Raw genomic sequence first — 27106 nt, forward strand, 5'->3', positions numbered from 1 at the left:
GAGAATAACATACCAAATGACTTTTTAGAATAGAAAGTAATTTCATGTTCAACAGCATACTTGTGGCAAACATCTAACAAATTTTGTAAGCCACACAAACTAGGCGAGATGCAGCAAATGTCATCAGGAAACATAATATGATTTAGACAAGAGTTGCCAACATAGCAACCAACTTTTGTTTTATTGAGATAAGAAAGCTGATCAATATATATATACGGCAAAAAGATAGGGGCTTAACACCCCACCTTGTCAGACTCCGCTGGACACAGTAAATGATTGGCACAGGTGACCTTCCCACCTCACTTGCATGGTTTTTTTACTATAAAGGCACAAAGGTCACCAGTATTCCAATAAGCGAACAAAATAGATAGGCAGTAGGCACGTTACGTGTGATAAGCGTTTTAAACAATAAATGATGATTGACTTTGTCGAAGGCTTTTGAAGCATCCAAAAAGACAGAATATACAGGAGTGTCATGAGTGACTGATATAAGAGGACACTGGTTGTTTTATTAAAAAACACTCATTTCAGTACTATGACCACGACCAGACTTAAACCCAAATTGATTGTCACTGGTATTCCAGAAAGGCAATAGATGATTCACATAAAACGTTCAAACAGTTTTGAGATTACTGTGGCTAGAGCAATAGGTCTATAGTTACCTGAATCTTGAATGTCGCCATTCAAATTCTTTACAATCGGGACTAAGACAGTGTTCAAGCAAGAATTTGGTACAGTGCCATGACTAAGACACATATATATTAAAAAGTACACTAATATAAAAACATATAATCAGCATAAACAATGTGTTCAGCTGAAATTTTGTCAGCACCAGCAGCGCGGTTTATGGCAGTTTGACAAGCAAGGAACCAATTGTGTCCATGTTGCAACAAAACTTGTAATATTTATCCCTAGAAGAAATACATGAGTTAACAAATTCTTTTTCAGTGTTGGTTTTGCTAGAATTTAGCAAGGAGCTGTAATGATGTTTTCACATCTCAGCAATTGCTTCAGAACCTTGTGCTCCACCAACATTTACAGGAAGAGAACTCTTTTTGCAAGTAGACTTTTTTACTTTCTGCCAAAATGACTTATGTGAGCTGTACAAGTTGAGTGCTGAGGCAAGCACATTTGCTCTATGTTGTTTAGAGGCATGATTACGACGAAAGGCTTTTTTAAACTCCTTTCGTTTGCTCTGCATCAATTCATATAGTTAACCATTTCACTGTTTCCCATTTTTCACCTACATGATGTAACTTTCTCTGGCAGTAGCATGAGCATGCTTAACATGATTATTCCAACCAGGAACAGAAAATATGTTACATTTCTTCTTTACACCAACAAAGATTTTATCAGAAGCTGCTTTGAGAGCATCAGTTATAATATTATAGAAAGAGTCTATTGAGGCAACATGAGAAGCATCTGAACAATGAGAATTATTGCATTTAATACTTTCAGTTGGCAAGGAAATTTGGGATAGATATTTTTAAATACAACAATACACATGAACAGCAATTTTTAAGCATTGCCTCAACCATAAATTAAAGGTAGCCTACTGTTTGTGAGATACTGTTGTTACACTGCAAATGGCTATAGCCAGATTAGGACAAATAAAAAAGTATCAAAATTGTAGCCCTATGAAACTGCAATTTCAATTGAATTGAGATGCTGTTTGATAAAAATAAACTCAACCTATTTGATCAAAACCTGGTAGTAATAGTAAGTTCACTTTTCTATTTCGGTAATTCTTAATTTGCACATGCTTTAGACCAACAGAGCCCCACACATTCACGTTTTGCAGTAGCCGTACTATACCTAACCAAGTCACCAGTCACCACAGATTGTATCCTTCCAGCTTACGGTGACGTCACAGCGATGTTGCCGTTTTTATTTTCGCAATAGAATGAGTGTCAGATTCGCCGATGTCAACGAAAGTTTGCAAGCGTGTAACTTAGTAGCCTGTTGATATTTTTTACAATTTTCTGGTCAGGGAAGTTTGCTAGTGTCACCTTTTTGGTATCTTAGGTAAATTTCGCAAATTTATTTTTCTGTCAGAGGCACTTTAACGTTTTGAAGACATTAAAAAAGATTTGGTTGCCAGTTCATCGCGAAAAATTCAAAAACTACCTTCAAAAAACTAACTGTAAGCAATCATTAAATATATATTGAGAAGAGGTTGCTTGGTTATAGAAGAACCATATTTATTATACATTGTGTAATTGTTTACTTATATTATGTACATGACAATGTTTGATATGTGAATATTGTTTATAATGCTCTGGTATGTGAAATGTATGCAACATAGCTTTATATAGCCTGTAGCATACAATATGCATAGGCCTATGTCAGTTTATTAATAAATGTCATGTAAGCGTTTTGATACATTTATTACTTTATTAGAACGTTGTTGCCATTCTTTAGTGACAATACATTCATATGTTCAAAATTGATGGTGCTGTTCGATGTGACTGCGTATCTACTTAAATTGTGCAGTGACCCTTCTAGTGTTGGTGGATAAGCGGAGTTTCGCGTCCCGTAATATAAAGTCCCTAGGTATACCATAATCTCTTCGTGGGAAAATTGTAACATAAAGTTCCCGGATCCGTTTGTCTGCATGTAGTGACCGAAAAAGAAACACTCCTTGAAACGTCTATTCAATAAGTGTATTCCTGTAAAATTAGCCCGCGGTTATCGAAATCGAGATGCAACGCCTTACACCTCTAAAAACTGTCACTACGATACAGATTACTTGGATAAAAGACGGAGAATTTGTCCAGCTAGCAAGCACCAAATAAACCAGTTAAATGTGCGACCGACTTCCAACAAACAACTTCGAGAATGAATCAGAAAAATTTGTGATAACTCAAAGGCACGTCAGCAGTAGTGTGACGCAATATTTCATGTTTAAACAGGTTTCAAACTGAAACAGGTTTAAACCGGTTTAAACAGGTTTGACACAAGTCTTACGAACGATGGTGCAATTTTGGCACATGTTTTAGGAATTTCCATGACGTAATATTCAGTAGACCTGAACGGTTTTAATATGACGTTTGATTAGGTGAACAATTGTCTGGAACAATAATCAATCAATCGTTTATTTATCAATAAACAAAACACAAAAGTGACGTAAAATAATAATACATACAATGTTTAGGTTTTGTTATTGATAGGGAGACAACGAAACGACCATACGGTCTACTAGTCAGTTGCCACCCCGGAAAGAATAATTTGAGTTATGAAACTAATCAACAATTTAACCAAATCGGTTACAATCAAAAAAGAAAACACAAGAAAATACAACCAAGACTAATACTTCGATTAGTAGTTTACAATTAATTGTCAGCTTCATAGAATTATATAGGCTACGAGATTTTCCAACGAACAGTAGGGGAGACCCAGGAGAGTTGAGCCGATTTTTCTACTTTGGTAAATATCTATCGAAATTTTTAGGTTACACAAATAATTCGTTTGGTAAACTGAAGGGTAACCATTCACCTTCATTCACAAAAAAGGAAATTAATCTAACATCATTGCATATATGTGTATTTTGTTGATGAAATAAAAAAGTCAGTTGGCTCAACTCTCCCGCTGATCGAGGAGAGTTGATCATAGTCTCAGGGTGAGTTGAGCCATTGCCTACCAAAACCATATAAACACAAAAAATCTAATACAAAACAAATTATCCAATATTATTCAGTACACAGTGTTACAATGTCACTTGTTAGATTTATTTTTTTCACTATTTAATTCAAAATGGTGGTGTTGCGGTAACATTATCCGCCATCAATGACGGGCCCCGATAGTTTTTTGGTCTAAAAAGTAGTTTAACCCATTTCAAATAGCAACCCAAGCGCTTTTCCAGCCGTTTGCGGTCACTCCAAGCGATAGGCTAGTGTAGAAAAGGAAGTGCCCCTTTGGAAATTGTTTGACAGCAAAATAATTGAATCAATAATAATAATAAATACTGTTATCATTAATATCCAATTATCATGACGTCACACACGTTTCAAAAGGGAAATTTTGAGTTCACAATTGCCCTCTGGCCCCCTGCTGTGAGCAAGTCTTTTGATCATTCACGTTATTCTGGTCAATTGCAAGCTTTTAATAAATCTAATAACAAAAAACTGATTTTGATAATAAGTAAACCAATAGTATTGAGGAGAGTTGAGCCATTGCCTACCTAAACTACGTAAAAGCCATGGCTCAACTCTCCTAGACACCAATGGCTCAACTCTCCTTATGTCACCTTGTTCGGTAAAACTTGAAAGTTTTATTAAAACAGCGCTGCAAAGTTGATAATACTTATCATGATAAAAAGGCATCACATTGACAATATATTACACATCTTAAAAGGAAACTATCTGCTGTTACTTTGTGGCTATAAGATGAAAGACTTGTAACTCAGCAATCCACTTTTAGGTTTGATTTTCACATTGTGCTACTTCAACAAGCTATACTAGATATAACTACAAAATTGATTGAGTCAAAATGGCAGTAATGTTGCATATGTCACGCAGAGGAACCCAAATATTAGATTTCAATACTATAAATTGCATTTTTTGGGGGTGGATCAACCCTCCTTGCGGCTCAACTCTCCCGGGTCTCCCCTAATCATGAAAATCAGTGGACACTTGACACCATGACAATAAACATTGTTGAATACTAGAGCTTAGGCCAAATGAAGACCCACTTATGAAGTATCATAACTTTGCAAAGCTGATGCTTTGCTATGTTTTTTGAAATCATAAAAAGATAACTTTTTGAGATTGCTTGGAACCTCTAACCACACCACTGGTCCAAATACTTGAATGGATTTTTTGCCAAATTCCGTATTAATGCGATTAACAAAATAATTATTGTTTGATTGATATCTAATGTTATGGTTGTGGATGAGTGAAGAACTTGTGAACAATGTAGGCTACAATAGGCAGAAGGGTACAGGTTCATGCAGACTCTGAACATGTGTTTTTTTATTTCTAGTGTACATATGTCCTCCAGCTTTACGATATTCATTTAAAAAAATAATGGACTGGTATGGGCTTTATAATTTCTTTTTGTAATTATTCTTATTATTCCTTTTTGTATTTTTCTGAGAGGTCTAGAATTTTGTTGCAAGCTTTACCCCAGCTAGTAATGAAATATTGAAGGTGGGAGTAAATTAAAGTAGCCTACAGTATAAGAAACGGTTATCAATGTGTCTGAATTCACACAATAAATTCAAAATCAATGGAAAACGGAACACGTTGAAACCGTAGTTCCCATCTTGTGCATTCATCCGTCCTATTCTAAATTCCCACCCCAGGTGCTTTTTGGCTGAGTTTGGTCTCAGCCAGCGATGCCACTTTTGATGTAATTACATCAAATTTGATGTTTTTGGGTAACCTTTTGATGTTTGATGTTTTTGCCCAAAAATCTGATGTTAAGCGATTTGGTGTTAACTAGCTCAGACTAGATAAAATATAATCAATTTGGTGAATTCAATAACTTTAAAAGGACAGCTTCTAGCTCGCCAACTTGTATCCCAAAGTAGTGGAGGCTGCACCAGCTGGCAACCATCAAATAGGCTAGTGGAAAATATGAGCAATGGTGGTCCACGTAAGAGATACATGAGCATGATGAGCCGTTGTGAAGAAAACTGATAGGCTGGTACTTGGTAGTAGTATCTAAAATGAAGATATTTAGAGCCAATTTTAAAACCTTACTTGAGCTCAAGTCGGCCTTGACTAAAAATTCGACCTCATATAGTAGGCTAAAGTGTAATACCAAAATGCCACTTTAACTTAACTTGATGTTTTATAACTAGCCAATTGTTGGACTTGATTCATCATAAAAGATGCATTTTATAAAATTAGTTTTGCATTACATTGGAAGTGAGTCAAACTTGAAGTCGAGTAGGGTTTTAAAATACAGACCTGAGTTGTACTGTAGGTAAGCTTATTTGCAAATGTCAGCTGCCAAAATTAAAAAGGTACGGTACGGTACCGTATTGAAAACGTACTCACTGGTCTACACAATTTTTGCTCCATGAACTTTGAAATCTGATTTAGGGTAATTTTGGGGTGCTGAATCCGACTCTTACCTCAGATTTATCCTATCACGTCAGGTTTGTGAGATATAATACCGTAACAGCAAATTGTTACTTTTGTCAAAAGTGGAAGATTTGATGTTGCGTTTATTGCACATACACATTGTGCTACGTATATCCTGAAATCCAGGTCATGTGGTGCATAAGTAGCTGAAGTATACCCACCAACTATAATTTTGATACCAATTTGTTGTCTAAGCAATATTATTAACAAGGCAGTAATAACAAGCTAAAAGGGAGGCTAAAAGTATAACTGGCCCCTCCTCCGTTAATGTTTTGCATGAAACCACAAAGATTAAAGCAGGCCTGTGGCAATGCTTGTCCAGTAACCTTATTTAGGCTGTTTTGGCCTGTCTAACACTAACCTTTCGTTATAGCACTGCATATGTTGTTGGTAAACGCAACGTCAAATCTTCCACTTTTGATAAAAGTAACGATTTGTTGTTATCATATCTAACAAGCCTGACGTGATAGGATAAGTCTGAGGTCAGATTCAACGGATGCAACCTAGTTCGTACCCTGAACAGTTCGTACCCTCAGTTCGTACCCTGAAAAGATCAAGAGAAAAAATTAAAAAAAGCGGAAGTCGCTGATCGCAGCTTCCGCAAACATTTTAAAATTTTCCCCCTGAAAAGATCGAGAGAAAGATAGCACAAAGCCGAAGTTGCTGATTGCAGTTTCCGCAAACATTTTTCCGCAGTTTCCGCTAACCCTAACCATAGACTAATTTATGCTCTAACCCTAACCTTCGCTGATCGCAGTTTCCGCAAACATTTTTCCGTAGTTTTCCGCTAACCTTTACCCTAACTCTAACCATAAAGTAATCTATGCTCTAACCCTCGCTGATCGCAGTTTCCGCTAAACTTTACCCTAACTCTAACCATAAAGTAATCTATGCTCTAACCCTCGTTGATCGCAGTTTCCGCAAACATTTTTCCGCAGTTTCCGCTTACCCTAACTCTAACAATCGAGTAATCTATGCTCTCTAACCCTAACCCTCGCTGATCGCAGTTTCCGCAAACATTTTTCCGCAGTTTCCGCTAACCTTTACCCTAGCCATAATCTATACTCTAACCCTAACCCTATTGTTTGCAGCAGACAAAATAAAAGGTTTCTCTCTTCGCTGATCGCAGTTTCATTTTTCCGCAGTTTCCGCTAACCCTAACCTTCGAGTTTGTTTGCGGAAACTCCGATCAGCGACTTCGGCTTTGTGCTATGAAATTGCGATCAGCGACTTCGGCTTTTTTCAATTTTTGCTCTCGATCTTTTCAGGGTACGAACTGAGGGTACGAACTGTTCAGGGTACGAACTAGGTTGCACCCAGATTCAGCACCCCGAATTTACTCTAAATCAGTCTTCAAAGTTTTGGAGCAAAATAAAAAATTTTGTAGACCAATGTTACTTTAGTTGCATATAAAATTCTGCTAGCCAAGTAGTTTTTCTTGAAAATTTGTTTTTTAAATGAACTTTTAAGTAAATTTTACGAAGAAAGTTTAGATTTAATGTAATTATTGTCATTTTTTATCATTTTATTGACAAAACACACCCGAGCTTTCAATTTGATATTTTAATTTTGAATTTAATGTTTTTTATGAAAAAATTTGATGTTTTAAAAATTGATGTGAGTGGCAACACTCTCAGCCTACTCTCAGGCTCAGGCGCTCAGCTAATTGGCTCAATAAATCTCTGTAGCCTACTAAATCTCTATACTGTATACTGTATAGGCTACTACAGATGAGTTGGCTTAGGCTAGTGTTAAAGCCTTTTAAAGCAAGGAGGAAAACTGCTTGACTAAATCGTAGGCTTGTTGATGAATAACATTTAAATCAGCTAGTTGTAAGTTACCGTAAATCTGCCCTGATATGGTAGCTTTGTTTGTTGAGTGCATAAAGAAATGTGCTCTAAAGCAATGCATAGAACTGCTTTCTGTTTAGCAGCATTTAGTTAGTGGATAAAATAATTTACTGACAACAGCACTTTAACAAGTGGAAGTTTAATTTTTTCAATCTTGTTGACCAGTTTTGTGTCAGTAGTTCAAAACATAGGCTATGCAAGTATGCAAATCGTCAGTATTAAGTTTTAATTAAGGAAGTGACTATTTTTACACACTTGTTGCCATGGTTACAATCAGGTGTTACCATAGTTAGGAGGGGTTAAGGTAAGGGTTGGAGTTAGGAGCAAGGTTGGGGTTTTGATCTTTGCCCAGGACTGAAAAAAATTTCCAAAATACAAGTTTCTGTTTCAACAGCTTTAAACTTTTGTCAAATTTCGATAGAATTCCTTATCTGGCATCACTATTGAGGCTATTTTAAATGTACAATTTATACATATTGAATAGAAATTTGGAAGATCTGACTAAAATATCTTCTTATACAGTAGCCTACAGGTAATTTTAAAATGACGTTTGATAGGTATGATATATCCAATGTGTTAATGAGGTTTAAGGTTGCAGACACTTGCCATTCCCAAATTCCAAGTCTATGATCCTGTTTTTTTTCTGTCAATATTGTAACCTAACCATTTTATAGGCTATGGCATTTTGGATTGAAGTTGCCAATGTTGTTTTGTAATTAAAAGGCATTTTTCAATACATAAATTGAGCTTCCAAGTGTTAGAGTAATTTGAGAATCTGTCCAGGTCTTTTTGAAGATGTGATTATAATTTTGTCGGAGGCTAGACAGTAGTTGCCATATGTTGTGAAGGATGCAACACATTTCGGAGCTGGTATATAAGTCCCCCCCCCCTTGGCAACTCATGACAAAGAGGAATTGACCAAAACATGTGGATTGAAGTGTGTGAACAGTAAAGCAAAGGTAAAGCAGTTTCACCCGGATGCAACCCAATTCGTACCATGAACAATTCGTACCGTCAGTTCGTACCTTGAAAAGATCGAGAGAAAAAATTAAAAAAGCCGAAATTGCAGTTTCCGCAAACATTTTAAAATTTTCCGCAAACAAACAAAATCTCTTAGGATCATTACCAGAAATTTTAACATGTTTGCGGAAACTTCGGAAAAACGGAAACTGCGATCGGCGACTTTAGCTTTGTTCTATTTTTTCTCTTGATCTTTTCAGTTTGTTTGTTTGCGGAAACACCCTAACCCTTTTAAAATGTTTGTGGAAACTCCCATAAACCCTAACCCTTTTAAAATGTTTGCGGAAACTGCGATCAGCGACTTCGGCAAACTCTTAGGATCATTACTGGAAATTTTAAAATGTTTGCGGAAACTGCTATCAGCAATGTTCTATTTTTTTCTTTCAATCTTTTCAGTTTGTTTGTTTGCGGATGCCGTTAACCGATACCCTGACCCTTTTAAAATGTTTGCGGAAACTACGATCAGCGACTTCGGCTTTTTTAATTGTTTCTCTCGATCTTTTCAAGGTACGAACTGACAGTACGAATTGTTCATGGTACGAATTAGGTTGCACCCGTTTCACCCTATATGTTTGGTTGAGTCCTGTCTTTGTCATGAGTTGCCAAGAGGGGGGGACTTATATACCAGCTCCCACATTTCGTCTCCTGAACACTTCTTCCCCTGAAAAGATCAAGATAACATATAAAACAAAGCCGAAGTCGCTGATCGGAGCTCGTGCAAACATTTTAAGATTTTCCCCTTGAAAATGTTAAGTCGTGCATAAATGGATGAAGGCAGCAGCAATAAAACAAAAAATTGCAAAACCAAAACAATCAAGTTGATAAAACTATTTTTTGTTTAAAACAAGTATGTATCATATTGTTAATTTTTATAGCCACCATAGTTATTTGTTGACAGCAAAAATGTAGTGGGTCTAAACTAGGCTAGCAAGTTCAAAAGAAAATTTGACTCAGTAATACGGAATGAACAATTGTGCGACAAAGATCACATGCAAGTTCGTTCGGCAAACATGGTCACATCTCCTTTTGACAAACACTTACCCAGAGAAAATCTCAAGTTCCAGCTTGACAAAATCTCAACTTCTAAACTTTCTTACTCAATGCCGTACTAATATGCATTTGAAAAAGCATAAAAAATTGGATTGTGCTCAAATTAAAAATTGCGCTGCAAAAAAGCAGTAATATTGACTTGGTTGCTTCGAATTTGAATCATTTTTTTTTAACAAAAAGCACTGTTGAGCTGTGTCGAACCGATATATACCCTTTGGAATCTCAACCGCAGACACAACTCACGAGTTACTGATTCTCTCAAAAAAAAAGTCTGTTGAAGTTTGAAGGAATATTTATACTCTTTCTCTGTTCTTTAGTTTTTCGTTGTTGAATAGATGACAAGAAACAAATATGTAGCTTTCGTATATACAGGACGGTAGCCTATTTCATCATAGTTTATTTCTGAAAGCAAATTGTTGATATATTCTACGAAGAAAAGTCTTTAGAGCACTTCGTCTTAAATAACTTCACTTATGACAATTATGACATTGACTGATTGACAATTAATAAATTATTTGTTTTGTTTTTCTTCGCAAATATTTCAGTTATGCAATTGGTGAGGTACAATTGGAGAGTTGTTAATAATGTAGATGCACCTTTGCAGAAGCCGTTTTCGTCAGATATTAATTCTAGTTGGTTTGCACGTAATACAATGTTTCACATGCATGAATGCGATTACATTATATTTGCAAAAAGATATGCCTAACATCATGTTTGAGTGATGTATAACTGACCATAGCCTTACACTATCTCTTCTATTTGTATATGGTAATTATAGCCTCTGCCACGAAAAATATCTTAATTTGTTGTCATAGTTTTAGTCTCTGGCGATATTGGGTAGTTTGGAATACTGAATCTATTCCAATGCATTCGACTGAATATTAGGTTTCAATAAATATATACCTTTAATCTGAACTCCACAGTACATTTGCTCTCTTACTTGTGATCACTGTTACCCTGTATTGTACATTGTGCAACAAATATATTGTATGAGTACATTTGCACTTATCAGCAGCAGAGTTATCAGTTTTGTTGTTTTGCTCACAAAATTGAGCTTGTCTTGTTCAAGAGTTATGAAAATAAACAGTCCTTGGTTGCAAATTTTTGGCAGGTTTGATGTTTCATGATTGTATCTAGATTGAAAGTAATAACTAGGTGTCGTTCCTGTAATAAGAAGGTTTGGGATGTTTTTATTTACATATTTTGTAAATAAAGGAGCACATTTGATAGCAATGTTTCAAATTCTAAAAGCAAACATAAAATAATTCATTTTCTCACCTTAGGCCTATTTAAAATAAAACATTTCAGTTTTGCATACCGTATACAAGCCTCGAAACTGAAGGCGGCCATCGCGGCCATGGCCGCGATTAACCTACAAAAACCAACATTTTGTCCGCCGGGTCTTGCCCTTCCGTCGGCCGCATTTGTCCGCCATAAAGTTCCGAAAATTTTTTACGCAAACGGGCTTGTGAATAAAGTACTTTGCCGCTTATAATCACAAAGGATTAGAAAGCAACCGAAGCACCCGATAAATCACAATACACACTGTCTATGCTTGAATTGTTATTATTGATGGACCCAGCAGGACGGTGATGTCTGACATAAGCAGGATGCAAGTGACATCACAATATAGCCTACTTTATTGATGCGATATATTCAGTCTTCGAAATTAGCGTCGGCAATGCGTGAATGGATCATTCAACGTTGTTAGATGTCAAATTAATGTAAAACAAACGTAAATTTCTTATTGGGCATTGTTGTTACGCAATATAACACGCCGAAAAATTAAATCGATTTGTGTTGACTCGAACGTTGAATCAACCTAAAATTAACTTACTTTTCTCCCCGTGATTTATTTAACGTGAATTTCTGTAACAGTGTGTGACGTGCGTATCTTGTTGCTCGCTTTATCGCTATTTTTGGTATTATTACATCACAACAAATCAAACAGTGCGGTCGTGATAGACTACTCTAGTATATTTTTCGCTTCTTGTTTTACATGTTTTAGTACAATTGTTTTGTAATAAACGTTTACAGCAATTGCCGAGGCAATTTCAACTTTTGTCGTTTGGCCTCGGCAACATTTCTGCCGAAATGTGCTAATTTTGAAGACTGTACGTTGATGCGTGTCGAAGTTCCGAGGTCCGCCATGTGCTTGTGATTGGCCGCCAAACAGCTTGCTTCAGTCGGACACGTTTGGCCGCCGGAAAAAAAAAGTTGTTTCGAGGCCTGGTATATCAGATTCAAGAAATTTAGAGAAAACTAACAAGCCAACTAGTTATCTTTGACACAGTTTTCATGTACTGGTATGCTTTGACTCACTTTCAGGCAAAGTTTTCTCATTGTGATGCTTGGCAATTTGAACTTAGTATTTGTTACTGAATACAGCTATATTATTCTCACACTTACTTTAATTGCGATTGACAAAAATTTAATGCATGAATGTACTGAGTCTATATGGCTGCATTGACACTGTCAGCTTTGTGAAGCTCTAAGAAGCAACTTGTACCCGTGATGGATACAGCGATACATGAAGACATACATTATTTCAAAGGCTTTTATCATATCTGATTACAGATTCTATGTATATATATATATATCTGAATGTACCTGTGTTATTTCTGAATGTACATATATCTGAATGTATGTGCCAAAATATTAAACCCGATTACAATAGAATAGAGAACAGGTTTAACCTCCTCAGTAGCCTACTTACTGTCTGTTTTAAATTCAATATGATAAGGAAATTTTATTTATACGGTAATTTCTCCTTGTAATATAATGACAAGTAGAGTAATATAATATATTACATTATTATTTTTCTAGATTGCTTGTAGCTATGATAATTTTTATTGGAAATGAATAGGATTGTTTCAAGTTTCTTTTAAAGGTTTGTAAGAACTGACAAGAGAATTAAAATTTTCAAGTGCTGTTTGTCCCTCGAATGCATGATACTGAAATAGTAGTCCATGAGTTTCTGTGGTCCTGACTTTACTGTACCGGTACTAGTTTCAAAACTTTAGTATACATTTCTATGAAAAAAATAGTATTAATGAACTGCAACAGAGTCAGATTGAAAAAATTAACCCGTTTATATTAATTGACCATTTACAAACGGCTTTCCTGTCTAGTTTGGTTAGTCTACCAGACAGGATTAATTTCAGAGAAAATGAACAGTTTTATTGTAATTTTGTTTCCGAATTGGTGTTTCATTTGGTGGTTTCCCCTGCGCACAACATGACAATATTGCGAATTATATTAAAATAAAGAATTACTCTACTAAAAGTTGTGTGTAAATAAACGGCACCCGTCTTTTTATCAACAGTCAAAATGTGTATATATATATATGGTATATCCGTCATCTGTCCTATTACCAAAGTTTTCTTGTGCATATTTATATTATATGTCATCTGCTACAAGTGGGGAAACATGAAGATATGCATTCCATTGGGAATGATAAAGTGCTTAACCAAACTTCAAGAATCTTTTGTTTTTTATTTTTCAACGCAAGCATTCTCTGCTGTCACATTGGCAGTGTTGCTCAATGAATGTATCAACAACCTATGTGACTATAAAGTTTATTGCACTAAGCTTAAGGACTATAACATTCTCACATAGTGTATGATGTGTTGCAAACTGTTGCATTGTTTATCGTCAAATTGTTGTAAATTTTTTGTTTTGGAATGTACATTTGAACAATGGTTAATCAAAAGCATTTTGTCTTTTTAGGTTTTTAACAAAGACAACTTCTGTGCAGGATGGCTGGTGCTATGCAAATACTACTGTGTATTTTAATATTTGAAACCATGATAACTTCAATTGTAAGTATATTCTTATTTCATGTTTTGGACAGTTACGTGAACAAAAGTGTGGCATTGGTTGCAACATGAAACAATTTCAAGAAAAATTTGCATATGATGTTCATACCAGTACGGTACCCATCTTTTTTACTTAATGATTATTGTGATTTATTGCAAGTTATTTCTCCTGCTTTTGTCATATTTAACTTCATAATGGGTCCTAAACCAGTTAATATATATATATAAATTGGAATGGTTAGGAAGAAAACTTGAATTATATGTATGTAGACAGTATCAAACTCATTGAGAAAAGTTGGTACATATATATTGAACATTTTTCTTCTTTGTGTACCATTCCTGTTCCAGGTTTAGGCGTTCATACATAGCTCTTTCTATCTATCTCCGTATTTGACTGCATTAAAAATTGTTGTGGTTGTAATGTGAAGATGATCCTTGAGATTACAGATGTACCGATACCAATATTTTGGCCGATACCGATATCACTTTTTTAGGCCGATATCGATATTTTGGCCGATACTTTAGTGTTACAAAAAGAAGCAATTTTGGGAGCAAGTCTTTTAGGCGCTGGTCTAATAGGCGCGCACACTGTGGCGTCTGGATATTTAGGCGCGGAGCACTGTGGCGCCCGGTCATTTAGGTGCTATTCCTAGTACAGTCTGCAGATTGTATCAGCTTGGCAGCTTGCCAGAAAATTATATCATGGCTTCCGTGAGTGAAACTGCTTAAACCGGCAATGCTTTTCACACAAAATGTTATATTGAACAAAAAAATATATATATTGTTGTTTTATTACGTGTGTTCGGCATTTATTTGTTGTTAGTCCAGGTTTGCGTTGGTGAAAGCTTTATCAATAAATTATTCAAGCTTCCGAACATTATTGAGTTCACTTTTAGTTAAGTCAAATAATAACTACACTAAACATCAGTAAAAAAAACATACCGTAAGCGGGTGGTTAAAATTTTGGTGCGCAGTGCCTGACTTTGCAAGTAGGCCTAGGCTACAGCAAAGAACCCACAGCAAGCTCTTTTGTTTGAGAAGGTAGGCTACACGAGGTGGAAGGATGAACATTTTTATTAAACAATTAATAAATACGGAAAATGCGCAATCAAACACTGCAAATAAATAAAAAAACACAATGAACATAAAAAAGGTAATTTGAAATGTTAAGGTCCCATGTGGAAGTTGTGGCTCACTCCTCAAAGAAACTCCCACATTGTTTGACTGGGGCCGCCACTTCTCCCGATGAAGCGATTCACCAAAGTTAACAGCCTTTCGTCTGCACCTCTGTACTTTCTACGCTTTGCTGGCGGAGCATATCCAGCAATCATTTGCTCGTACTCCAGATCACGAGATTTTTGCACCTTCCGCAAACTGTCGATCAATTTCCAAAGTGTTGGGTGGTCCATTCCCAGCTCACTTTGGATTCTCCTGTGTGCGGCCTCGGCATGGTTGTTTGTTCGATCCTAAAAACCAACACTGCATTACCATATAAATGATGAGTCATAGTAACCAATCGTAAAGTGACGTAAGCTACTCTACACCAAGGCAGGACGCATTCTTCTGCATAAGTCTGTGCCTAAACCGCGAATCATATCTGGTTCAGTGGTCAGTGTAGCCTACCTGGTCATGAATCACTCGGTCGTGAACGTTCCACATTTCCAATGGAAACATGGGGTTTCGTCTCCCGCCACCGTTTCGTTGTCGGCCTAAACAAAGCAAGCAATGGTTACGGCGAATTAAGCTGTAACATCAAGTAAGTTAGACTAATTCAAGAAGCAGTGTCGTAAAATTGCGTTGTTATTGCGTTACTATTATTGCTAGCGTGTTTCCTTTACTGTGCTTGTGGCCGGTTGATTACTACGTGACTCTGCTTACTCGATGAGTCTGCTACACACACTAAAGTGCAGTGGCTAGGAAGCGTTGCATGATGTTTAGTATGAGCGCACCTTTTATTATCATTCTATTTTATGTTCCATAGAATTAAGTTTGTAACTAGCTTATTAAAGCCTTACAAAGGTTAACTTAAACTAAATGTATTTTAGTACAAACAGATGCAATAAATTACCTAAAGCAGCTCAATGCTCACCTACATAGTTGTCTTCCAACCAATCGATCAGAAAGTGCAATTCTTGCGGCAAGTAATTTTCCAAAGCTGTCAATGCTTCTTCCACGCGTACAATTGGAACGAAAGCCACCGCCACTAATGTTTTGCAATGGAGCGCGTACTCGGAGTCATTGCAGTAACGCCGAATAACTCCTGGTATTGAGTTGAGGTGCTTTTGCATGTTATGGGTGAGATGATACAAGCACCCGAATACTTGCGTTCACGGAAATGTGTCCTTGGCTGCCTGGAACGCCGCCGTTTCGAAATCCATTGAAATTCCCATTGGCTACAAAAGACATCAATAAGGTCTAAGCGTAAATTTGCAACTGCAGTCTACAACTGTGCATGAGCGTAAAGCCAGTGGTAACTTAAAAATCAGTAAAAGCTGCAATAAGGCAATTCATTGGACTTACGTTTAGTGTTGGCATCAAATGGCGCATTATTTCGAATAAAGCTTGATAAGTCCGCCTGCTTTTATTAGGTAGTAACCAGGCCTGGAAAAAATGGGGAATCCGGGAATGACATTCCCGGGAAATTTGCCGGTTCGCGGGAAATTTTTACCGTAAGAATCACGTTACTAACGTCTTCATACGAGCGTCGCAAATGCGTATTTACAAGAAACGTTATTTACGAAATAAAGTTTGGTATTGTGATGTCATAATTGTAAATTCCAGTATACCAATGATTTTGCATTCATCAAACGCTGGCGTTTGCACAACGGGAAAAAATTCAGCAGTCAATGGATGCTTTTAGCGGATTAGCCTTCGCAGTGAAAGTGTTAATTTAATTTCTCAGCGGGAAGTTTTTCCCTTCTATCCACTTAGGGTCGGCGTTTTCGCTTACGTTATGGTGCCATGCCAAAGGCGTTTTTTGCAAAATTTTTTGTCGGCTGTAATATGAATTCAACGTGTCCAGGCCTTGAATCAACGTGGAAAGACTCATTGAATAGCCGGTTTGAACTGAACTTCTCAAACCTGCTTGTAAACACACCAGCTTTTTCCTTAGGAAGCAAAACCATAACGATGATTTATTGAACCCAAACTATTTCTGATAGATAACAGAAGCTTTAGGGAATTCACCGAGGCGATACAAGCTGTATACGATCGTAAACGTTGTTGCAAAGTTAAGCAACAAAAATTTGCGTGTATAGACGGTTGCCCGGTGACGCAAGCAAAACGCGCCTGCGTCTATTAACGCTTGCCGATGCTAAGCGGCTATTCGACTGCCCGTGTTGGCGTTATTATTACTATTTGCATAACTCAAGTTAGCCCTATATTCACTTCAGTTCAGCGTGTGTTTTCAGTAATTCTGGGTGATAAACTAATGGCAGCTACGCCAACGTTTAAATCAAAGCTTCCGATCAGGTGTGGTTATTGCAGGGTGTCTATGCAAAGGGACAGACTTAGCGAACATACCCGTCAGCAACATCGAGGTTTTCCTATTAAAGAATATGGTCAAATAAGTCTAATGGAAATGTTTTCCTCATCCACTCGGAAAAGACCACATCCCCAAAACGAGGAGAACAATCAAGGACAACAACAAAAAAAACAAACGAAACAGGTGTTATTGCGAGTAGTAAAAAAGCCGAAGACAGTGACGTCGAGTTATTGAAAGCGCAACCCACGGAAATCATAACAACGGACAACCAGCTTGAAACACGTCATCTTACAATTGGAGCTGAATCACAAAATAATTCTGAAATGAATGAAAAGTTAGACAAGATACTCGATAAACTCACAGAAATGAAATTGTTAGCAGACGAGTCAACGCAATCTCGCCCAATTGCTGCAATAAAATCTGGAATATACGACGAAGTTTCTGCTATAAAAATATTACTTCAAAGTAGTAAATCTATTCAAAGAGTAAGCGAAATTGCGAAACTTACTGTGGATATAGACAACAACATTTTAATATGTGATTCTTGTTCTACCGACATTAGTGTTAGAGCTCGATGTGGTGCTGGAGTATTTTATTACGACTTTTCACTTGGAATTGACTTTAGTTCAGTTCAGTTGTTTTTTTATTTCTGACCATCATATCAAAACAATACACATCAACATAGCAAAGGTCAAGAAAAAGGTAGAAGCGACAAAACGCGAACGTTAAAACGTGCTTGTGATCGAAGTAAGTTATTGAGTTGAAAAAAATTTGGCACGGTCGCAACACCTTCAGAAAAATTTATGATATAAAGGGGAAAAAAAATAAAAAATGTTACAAAACAAATAAACATATATAGGCTATAACTTTATTAGCCTACATAACTTTAGCTGATATATTGAAGATTTGTATGGACAGTTGCTATGAAGATCGGCCATGGTGCGTTATCAAGAGTGCTGATGGTCGTAAGGGGAACACGTCTTGATGCGTTTAGCTCATAGCAAAGAGCAAGGCAGGCAAAGAAAACCCCACAAAGAAATCCTACCACGGGCAAAGCCATTTCAAGCGCAACGCACCAGGCCTTGCACGACTCACAAAATAGATAGGCTATAACTTGATGACATGAAACAATGACAAAAAAACAAATAAAACAAACTAGCAAAAAACAACATCATCATCTTGCGGAAATTCAATTATACCCAGGGAAGTTATGTCTTAAAGATATCAAGCGTGCTTTGATAAAAGTTACGTTGATAAAGCGATAATTTTAGACCCCTGTCAGCTAAACTCGCCACTTCCACACCGATCTAACGTTGGCTAACGTTGAATTAATGCAAAAATGACAGTCATCGCCAGCTGGGATGTAGTAGTGGTATGTCCCAGTAATATGATAAATTTGGGTTACCGTATGTTTTACACGTTAAACCATATTAAAGTGACAAAAAATATCCAATTTGGCATATTACGTTAAAAAAGATAGATAAACAATCAGACAATAGCATGACGATCCAGTCCAAGATATTGAAATAAAACAACTGGTTGGAGCACATGGCCACCGCTTCACCGAAAGATGGAGATTGGTCAAAAAGGATGGAAAAACTTCTGCAGACTCTGTAGAACTTCTGTGGACAAAAAAACACAAGAACCAGAAGGCCAGTAAGAGTACTTACAATCTTACTATTTTGCTAATAAATCTACACACATTGGCTAATCATTGCTGGACAATAAAAAAAAATAAATAAAAAAAAAAAATATTAGTATGTTTGGTGCATGATGTAATACTTAGATGGGATTATTTCAAGGAAGATTTAGCTTGTTTATTTTTGATTTAAAGCCTTTTACAGTTTTACATTCATTTCTTATAGTAGTTGGAAGCTTGTTCCAAACTGTTGGCCCCGTGTACCGTATTGATTGTTTGCAAGTGTTAATTCTGCAATATATCGGAATATAAGGAGAATTACTTCTTGTTGTTAGGCTACTTGATTGTTTACACATAAGTATATCATTGAATGTTGTGGGAAGCAGCTTTTTTGAATATTTAAACATGAAAGTTGCAATCTCTGTAGTTTTCATGTGGTTAATTGACTTTAAATTATTGAGTTCCATTACACCTTTTATGCTTTCTCTGCGGTCAATGTCAAATACAGTACGAAGAAAGTTATTGCATGTACGTTGTAGCTTTTGCAATGTAGTTTTGTTTTCATGACACCACGTTGAGATACAATATAATATCTGACTCTCAACTAGAGAATGGTAAATGGAGAGAAGTGCTTGTTTGTTTAGGAAAGGCTTAATTTTTTTTGTCACGCAGAGTGTTGATCTTATTTTTTGAAGCAAGATTTCCATATGAGATTTCCATGACAAATGCTCGTTTACAATTATTCCCAGAAACTTTATTGAGGCAACTTGTTCTATGTTGCTTTTTCGAATATTCAAGGGTGGGTGGTATGATAGTGTCTTGCTTCCTTGACTTGAAAATAATATATGTTTGGTTTTGGTGACATTTAGAGACAATCGATTTGTTGATAGCCATTGATCTATGCATACAAGCTCTTGATTTGCCGTATCATATACTGTAGAAACGGTTTTATTTTTATATATAATGGTGGTGTCATCTGCAAACATAATTGCAGTTCCGTGTTGAAGGCAGTTAGGAAAGTCATTTACATAAATCAGGAATAGAAGAGGGCCTAAGATAGACCCTTGTGGGACACCCAAAGATATGTTGTTAACATTAGAAGATAGTGTGCCATTGAAAACCACTCTTTGTTTTCTATTACTCAGGTAACTCATGAACCAATCATAGGCCACGCCTCTTATTCCGAAATGATATAATTTAGCTAGCAATATTTTGTGGTCAATGGTGTCAAATGCTTTAGATAAATCAAGAAAGATTCCTAATGCAAGGTGGTTGTCATTGAGTATACTAGTGATACTATCTATTAGCATTGAAGCAGCATGGCTTGTGGAACGATTTTTTCTGAAACCAAATTGATTGTTATAGAAAAATTTATGTCTAATTAAAAACGAGTATAATCTGTTGTACATGAGTCTTTCTAATATCTTTGAAAAAACAGGTAGTAGGCTGACTGGTCTGTAGTTGTTTGAATCTTTGCAGCTACCCTTTTTAAAGATAGGTATCACCTTCCCCAACTTAAATGAATTTATGAATTTTCCACTCGTTAAAGATAAGTTAAATATATGAGTTAAAGCATGCAGTATGTTGTTTGGGGTTGACTTTACAACTATGGATGGTATTTCATCGATGCCACTGCTAGTTTTTGCTGGCATAGCATGAATAATATTGTTTATTTCATTTAAAGTAGTTTGATAGATATAAATTGTCTCAGAGCATGGAGAATCAAGATATGTTGAAAATATTGTATTTGATTTGGGAATTTTTTTTGTAAGGGAATGGGCAACACAGGAAAAGTGATCATTGAAGTGATTTGCAATAGTTAATCTGTCAGTGACTGTACTATCATTTATTTTGATGCCATGGTTAGTCTTAGACTGGGATTTACCTAATAGATTGTTGATTGTTTGCCAAGTAGCTTTCATATTAAACTTTTGCTTTTCAAATTTAGATTTATGAAATTCCTTCTTTTTTTGCTGAACTGTATGGAAGTATAAGTTTCTTGCGGAGGTGTAGTTCTGTTTGGAGTGAATAGTTTTATTTGATATGTACTTTTTAAACAAACGCTCTTTTCTTCGTAATAGATGTAGTAGTTCTTTATCAAACCAAGAATTATTCTTTTTTAAAGGTGTTTTTTGCAAAGGAAAATGCTTATTAAATTGACTGGTATATTCTCCTATGAATGACTCATAAGCTTTATCAGCATCAGTTTGATTTAAGCAACAAGTGATGTCCATATTTTCCAGAGCATTTGAGAAATTTTGTATGTTTGAGAGATTAAATGATCTGGTATATTGATGACATGTAACTGAGGGTTTTCCAATGTTAGTACAATACATAACTGGGAAGTGGTCTGAGATTTCATTAATTAGAATTCCACAGCGAGTTTCATTACCTGTTTGCACATTGGACCATATTTGATCTAAGACTGTTGCACTGGTGTCAGTTATTCTGGTAGGTTTATTAATTAGTGGGTAAAAAGAATTTGAAAACATCAAGTCTGTAAAATTGCCTACATTGATGTTTTCATAATCCAATAGATTATAATTAAAATCTCCCATTATATAGCATTGTTTTGATGCACCTATGTTATTTATGCACTCACTAAGCAGATCAAGAAATTCCAAATTTGACTTAGCTTCCAATACAGGTGCTCGATAAACGCTACCACAGGTCACTTGTTTACCACCAACAAAAATATCAATAAAAATAGACTCAAATACTTTTTCTTTCATAATGGTTAGGTCATCACGCTTGGTATACATAATATCACTTTTTAAGTATATTCCTACTCCTCCACCGCGACTGTTTTTTCGAGCATTTGATATGAATGTATAGCCCGGTAGGTTTAAGTAAGGACCTTTTGAATTAGGCTGAATCCATGTTTCGACTACAGAAATTAAATCAGGACTGATGTTTATAGACATCAGCAGGGCCTCAAGTTTGGTGAAATTTTTTACATTAACAATAGATCGAGCATTGATGCATAATGAAGAGAATACTGGCCCCAGTGAACAGTCCATTTTTAGTTTGTTGACAGTTGTTGAGTCTACATATGTTTCAGATATGTTAGGCATAAAAAGGTCATCTATGTCATTGTTATTTGTGTAAGATGTGCTAGCAAACATATCATTCAAATGATCAGGCTTGAAGGTAAGATTTGTTGATACACTGTGGCTTTCAACCAGTGCAATTAATTCGGTGTTGGATAGATGGACAAAAGGGGGATTCCAGTCACTGCACAAGGTACATGTCCAATTTTGTATGTCATGATAATTTGCACTTTTTTTACAACATTTGACATGAACTTCAATGGGACAAGTTAAACACTTAATATATTTTTGATTTTTTCTGATTGTTTTTATACAGTAGTTACATTTTGGTTTTATTATCATGTATAAACAAGGAATTGAAAAACAAAAGGTATAAGATAGGGTTGGTTTAAAGCTAAGCTTAAAAGATAGCTAAGCTAAGGTTTAAGAGAATGCATAAAGTAAAAAGGTTCCTGAGTTTGGTTTTATTGTCATTGGTAAATATCATATGATTTGTTTAGCTTCAAAATGATAATTGAAAACTGCATAATGTTATAGCCTAACAAAATAGATTAAGATGCCTCATGGTTAAAAATTTTTGCAATATCTGAAAAATCGTCTATCACTTGCCTTTTGTTATTCCAGAAGCACCACACTGTTCCTTTGGATGTCCAGACGTCCTTGAAACCAAAAGCATCTCTCGCTTGACGAAGTAATGACAGACGTCTTATTTGTTAATAATAAGTAAGTCTTATTTGTTAATAATAAGTTATTTGTTAATATAAGTAACACCACAACAAGCGCTAACATGAAAATTGGCGTAGTATACCGTCACCCAAACACCAATATCCAACGTTTTGTTGATGCTCTGGACAGTGTGCTAAGTAACTTAAACAAAATGAATCAAACCTACTATATATTAGGTGATTTCAATATCAATATTTTAAATGACATTCTCCCTTCGCCGGTCACAAATTATCTAAATATGCTAAACAGCAATGGTACTTGCCCTATAATTACTCAGCCAACAAGAGTTACTGATAAATCGTCAACACTAATTGATCACATTTTATCGAACGATGTCTCTCATTCCGTATTACCGGGAATAATTAAGTCTGACATCTCTGATCATTACCCTACCTTTTGTATAATTTCCCACGTTGACAACCCGCATCAACACAAACCTCGTTTCTACAGAGACAAGCGTAACCTTGATTCGGGTTCTTTCATTGAGGACTTGAACTCCCAACTAGGCACGTTTCTATTGGGTATTAAATCATTACAACCTCAGGAACTGAATTATAAATATAGCGAACTATTACAGATTTTAAAAAACGCAATTGACAAATACGCTCCACTGAAAAAAATGTCAAGGAAAATGTGCAAGTTAAAAAGGAAGCCGTGGATTACCAGTGGGTTGTTTACTTCAATTAAAAATAAGCAAAAAATGTACCAATCGCACTACCTGAAAGGGAATCAAACAGACAGGCTAGAGTACAAAAAATACGCAAATAAGCTCACCAAATTGAAATACATTTCCAAGCAAAATTATATACATTCGGAAATTGAACTGAACAAATCTTCTCCACGTAAAGTTTGGGAAGTCATTAACTCACTGCTGCCAAATAAACAAAAATCAAAGCAAACAATCAATTCCATTAATATTGATGGAGTGTCATCAAACAAACCCATCGAAATGGCGAACCAATTCAATAAATTCTTCTGCAACGTTGGAAAAGAGATCTCTGACAGCGTTCCGCTTGCCAAAGATAACAACTTCACATCCTACCTTACAAACCACGTTCCTTCTTCTATTTTTCTTGAACCAACGACTGGCGATGAGGTACTCAAAGAAATCCGAGCCCTAAAACCCAACAAAGCAACTGGCTACGATGACATTTCAGCATATTTCATACAGATCGCCTCCGTGATTATTGCCCTGCCCTTCTCAAATCTTATTAACTATTCCTTTCAGTTCGGTATTTTCCCAGATACATTTAAACTTGCCAAAGTTGTACCCGTCTTCAAATCTGGAGACAAACTTGAGGTAAATAATTATAGACCTATCTCCCTTTTATCGTCTTTCGAAAAAATCTTGGAAAAGCTCTTATATAAAAGGGTCTCTTCCTTTCTAGACAAACATTCTGTCCTTGCTCCTACGCAATTTGGATTTCGGTCTGGCTCCTCTACTTCATATGCCGCTATTGATATTATTAGTGCCACCTATGAACACGTAAAAAGCAACCTGTACACAGGTTTGGTTCTCTTGGATCTTAAAAAAGCCTTTGACACGGTATACCATCCCATTCTACTATACAAACTCAACCACTATGGAATCCGAGGTACAGCAAACGAATTATTCTCCTCCTACCTAAAAGACAGAATGCAGTATGTCGCGATTAATGAACAGGAATCTGAACAGAGATGCATAACACACGGTGTACCTCAGGGTTCAACGCTGGGTCCATTGCTGTTTTTATTGTACGTAAACGACTTACCAAACTGCACGTCTTCTGTTCCAAGACTTTTCGCAGACGATACCTGCCTGGTAATTAATGCTCCGAATCCAACCTACTTAGAAAAAGAAATATCGTCTGAATTACTTAACATCAAGAACTGGATTAATGCCAATAAATTAGTTATCAATCCTTCCAAATCAAATGTCATTGTGATCCCTCCTAAAAAATGCAGCTACCCAGAAGATATCAATGTACTTTATAATTGTGCTCAGATCGAACAAGTTAAGTTTGCCAAATACCTTGGCATTATTTTTGACAATGGTCTAAATTTTGAACCTCACATTAATATGCTCCACAAGAAACTTTCTATATCTGTAGGGATATTGTCGAAACTCAAATACATTCTTCCAAACAAAACATTATTACAATTATACTACGCACTGGTACATTCTCATATCGTATATGGGATAACGATTTGGGGTTCATGCTGCAAGACACAAATGAACAAGCTTAGCACCTTACAAAATAAGGCTGTCAGAATAGTAGCAGGTGGCAGGTGGTCTGATCATGTCACACCTTTCTATAAGAAACTTAACATACTCAAGCTTAAAGATTTGTACGAACACGAAATTGCTAAATTCATGTTTAAATTTGATACGGATGTATTGCCTCTGCCTTTCGCACACTACTTTGAAAAAACCAAACTCATGTATAATGCACGTCTTACTAGACACTCTTCCAACGATTGTTACTTTGTCCCACGTTACGCCTCATCCCGACTCCAGCGCAGCATTAAATATGCCGGAGTGAAAGTCTGGAACTCCTTACCAACGAGCTTGCGTAAACTGTCATTTTATTCTTTTAAAAAACAACACAAAAATTCACTCATCGCCAAATACTAGCACGTTTAATTTTGTATTACCTTTATGCTACCGATAGACTACTAAATATACTTCTCTGTGACCATCTTCTAACCCTTGTTCCAATTTTCGTTTTTGAATTATTCTTATCGCAATTTTAGAACTTCTTTTGAATCTGGGGTATCTGCTTGACTCGAAGACCCATGGTCTCTTCGCAGATTCCCGTTGCTGGAAAATTCCTTTTTATTGCTGTATTTATTGTATTATATTTACCTACAACGAAATAAAATCAATCAATCAATCAAACGTCGTTTGGTCAAGGACTCTGTGATCGATAGTTTAGGACCATCAGAATCAGTTTTTAATTTGCTTTTTGAATAAAAAATTTCGTCCCTTGTCATCCTTCTAACAAATTTAATAATTATTGGTTTGTTGAGTTTTTTAGATGGCAAGGGGTGGCATGCGTCTATGTCACTCACAGTAAGGCAGTTAGTTGGTTTAACTACTTGATTAATTTTATTTACCACATATTTCGAGTAATCTACATTACTTCCCTTGTTTGGGGCGTCAGTACATCCATGAAGTATGAGGCAATTGCTTCGCCCATACTGCTCCAGGTCATCTAGCTTGCGCTCTGTCCTGTATCCGGAGCGTTGGAGTTCCCAAACTTGCTCTTGAAGAGCATAAACTTGTTTGGATAGCTCCGTCAGCTCCAAGTGTTGGGCCTGCTGAAGTCCATCTGTAAAAGATGAAGACACAGCAACAGCAGGGGGTGCAGCAGTGGTTTGTACAATAGCATACTTTTGCTCATACCTTTTTTGACTTTTCATAATCTCTTCCATTCCTTTTAGTATCTCATCCATCTTTGCCTTGTCCTCAGTAGTCATGTTGCAGTTCAATATATTTTTGTTTTTAGCTTTGGATTATTTTGTATGATATTATCAGTAAAAATACAGGAACCTATACAATGTCTGCTACTCCAGCATTCCTTTATTCAAATAGAATCTTTGCCGACAATAACCAGCCAGTTGGTTTCATTAAAAAAAATCCATAGCAAGACACATAGCTGCAGATGCGCAGTTGCGCACCAAGAAAATTTGATTCGCATTACGGTTGTCAAGTACGTAACAAGCGGCTCGTGATGGCGTATTGTTTCATGACATTCACACGGTGGTCAGTGAGTCAGTGGATCTAATTTGTAAGCATGCGGCGTTTAATTTATCATACCTATTGTTGTTCCAATTTATTCCGATCAACGTGGGCATATCAGGCACACACACAGTGCGTCATGCCTGCTTACGAATAAAATACGATACCAAGATTGTTTATTGGAACTATGAAGCTACAGATGGCCGTCTATAATATATTTTTGCATGAGGTTTTTCGCCAGAAAATGAGTACATGTGTAATTATGACGTCATTATCGTGATTGTAAACCACGGGAAATTTTTTCACAAAAAAGCAGATTCCCGGGAAGCCAAGCATTTTTTCCAGCCCTGGTAGTAACGCGTACAGCAGAGGCAGGACCCAACCTTGTCTCTTTACAAGAACCACGTAGAGCTATGAAACCATAAAAAGGGTAAGGATTTAAAAATGTGATTTTTCAAAATCTGATGTTCTGGACATCGCAACATTGACATAACAATGGCGTAATTTACTTTTACCTGCCTTGGTTGTACAGAGGTGGTGTGATGCTAAACGTTCCATCCATAAACAGGTGATTAGCATCAATTGGGTTGCTTGCCCATATCAGATTGCTTTCCCTTCCGAAAACTAGTATTCTCCGGCTTCCTGTAGCGGCACCCGTG

General features: G+C 36.3%; 4 protein-coding genes across 6 annotated transcripts in view; 1 reads left to right on the top strand and 3 right to left on the bottom strand.

The window, feature by feature from the left end:
* LOC145770402 (receptor-type tyrosine-protein phosphatase beta-like) overlaps window positions 1-27106 on the bottom strand; it is a 203247-nt gene that overhangs the window by 67034 nt on the left and 109107 nt on the right. The gene's annotated exons all lie outside the window — the stretch shown is intronic.
* LOC145770790 (uncharacterized) overlaps window positions 12835-27106 on the top strand; it is a 34010-nt gene continuing 19738 nt past the window's right edge. For all 3 annotated transcript variants that reach the window (XM_082582513.1, XM_082582511.1, XM_082582512.1), the window contains exons 1-2: window positions 12835-12899; window positions 13739-13830. In XM_082582513.1, the coding sequence (XP_082438639.1) occupies window positions 13768-13830 (63 nt within the window). In that variant the 5' untranslated portion in view covers window positions 12835-12899; window positions 13739-13767. The remainder of the gene's footprint in view (window positions 12900-13738; window positions 13831-27106) is intronic.
* Window positions 14928-16115, bottom strand: LOC145770099 (uncharacterized). Its single transcript, XM_082581686.1, has 3 exons — window positions 15917-16115; window positions 15451-15536; window positions 14928-15293 (listed from the first exon to the last, which is right to left on the bottom strand). Exons 1-3 carry the CDS (start codon window positions 16113-16115, stop codon window positions 15027-15029), a joined length of 552 nt encoding a protein of 183 aa, XP_082437812.1. The 3' UTR covers window positions 14928-15026.
* On the bottom strand, window positions 22552-26185 carry LOC145770100 (uncharacterized). The gene is made up of 2 exons (XM_082581688.1): window positions 25597-26185; window positions 22552-22691 (listed from the first exon to the last, which is right to left on the bottom strand). The coding sequence occupies exons 1-2, from the start codon at window positions 26183-26185 to the stop codon at window positions 22552-22554; spliced, it is 729 nt and encodes a 242-aa protein (XP_082437814.1).

The sequence above is a fragment of the Aplidium turbinatum genome, chromosome 5 (genome assembly GCF_918807975.1).
Source record: "Aplidium turbinatum chromosome 5, kaAplTurb1.1, whole genome shotgun sequence".
Taxonomy (NCBI): domain Eukaryota; kingdom Metazoa; phylum Chordata; class Ascidiacea; order Aplousobranchia; family Polyclinidae; genus Aplidium; species Aplidium turbinatum.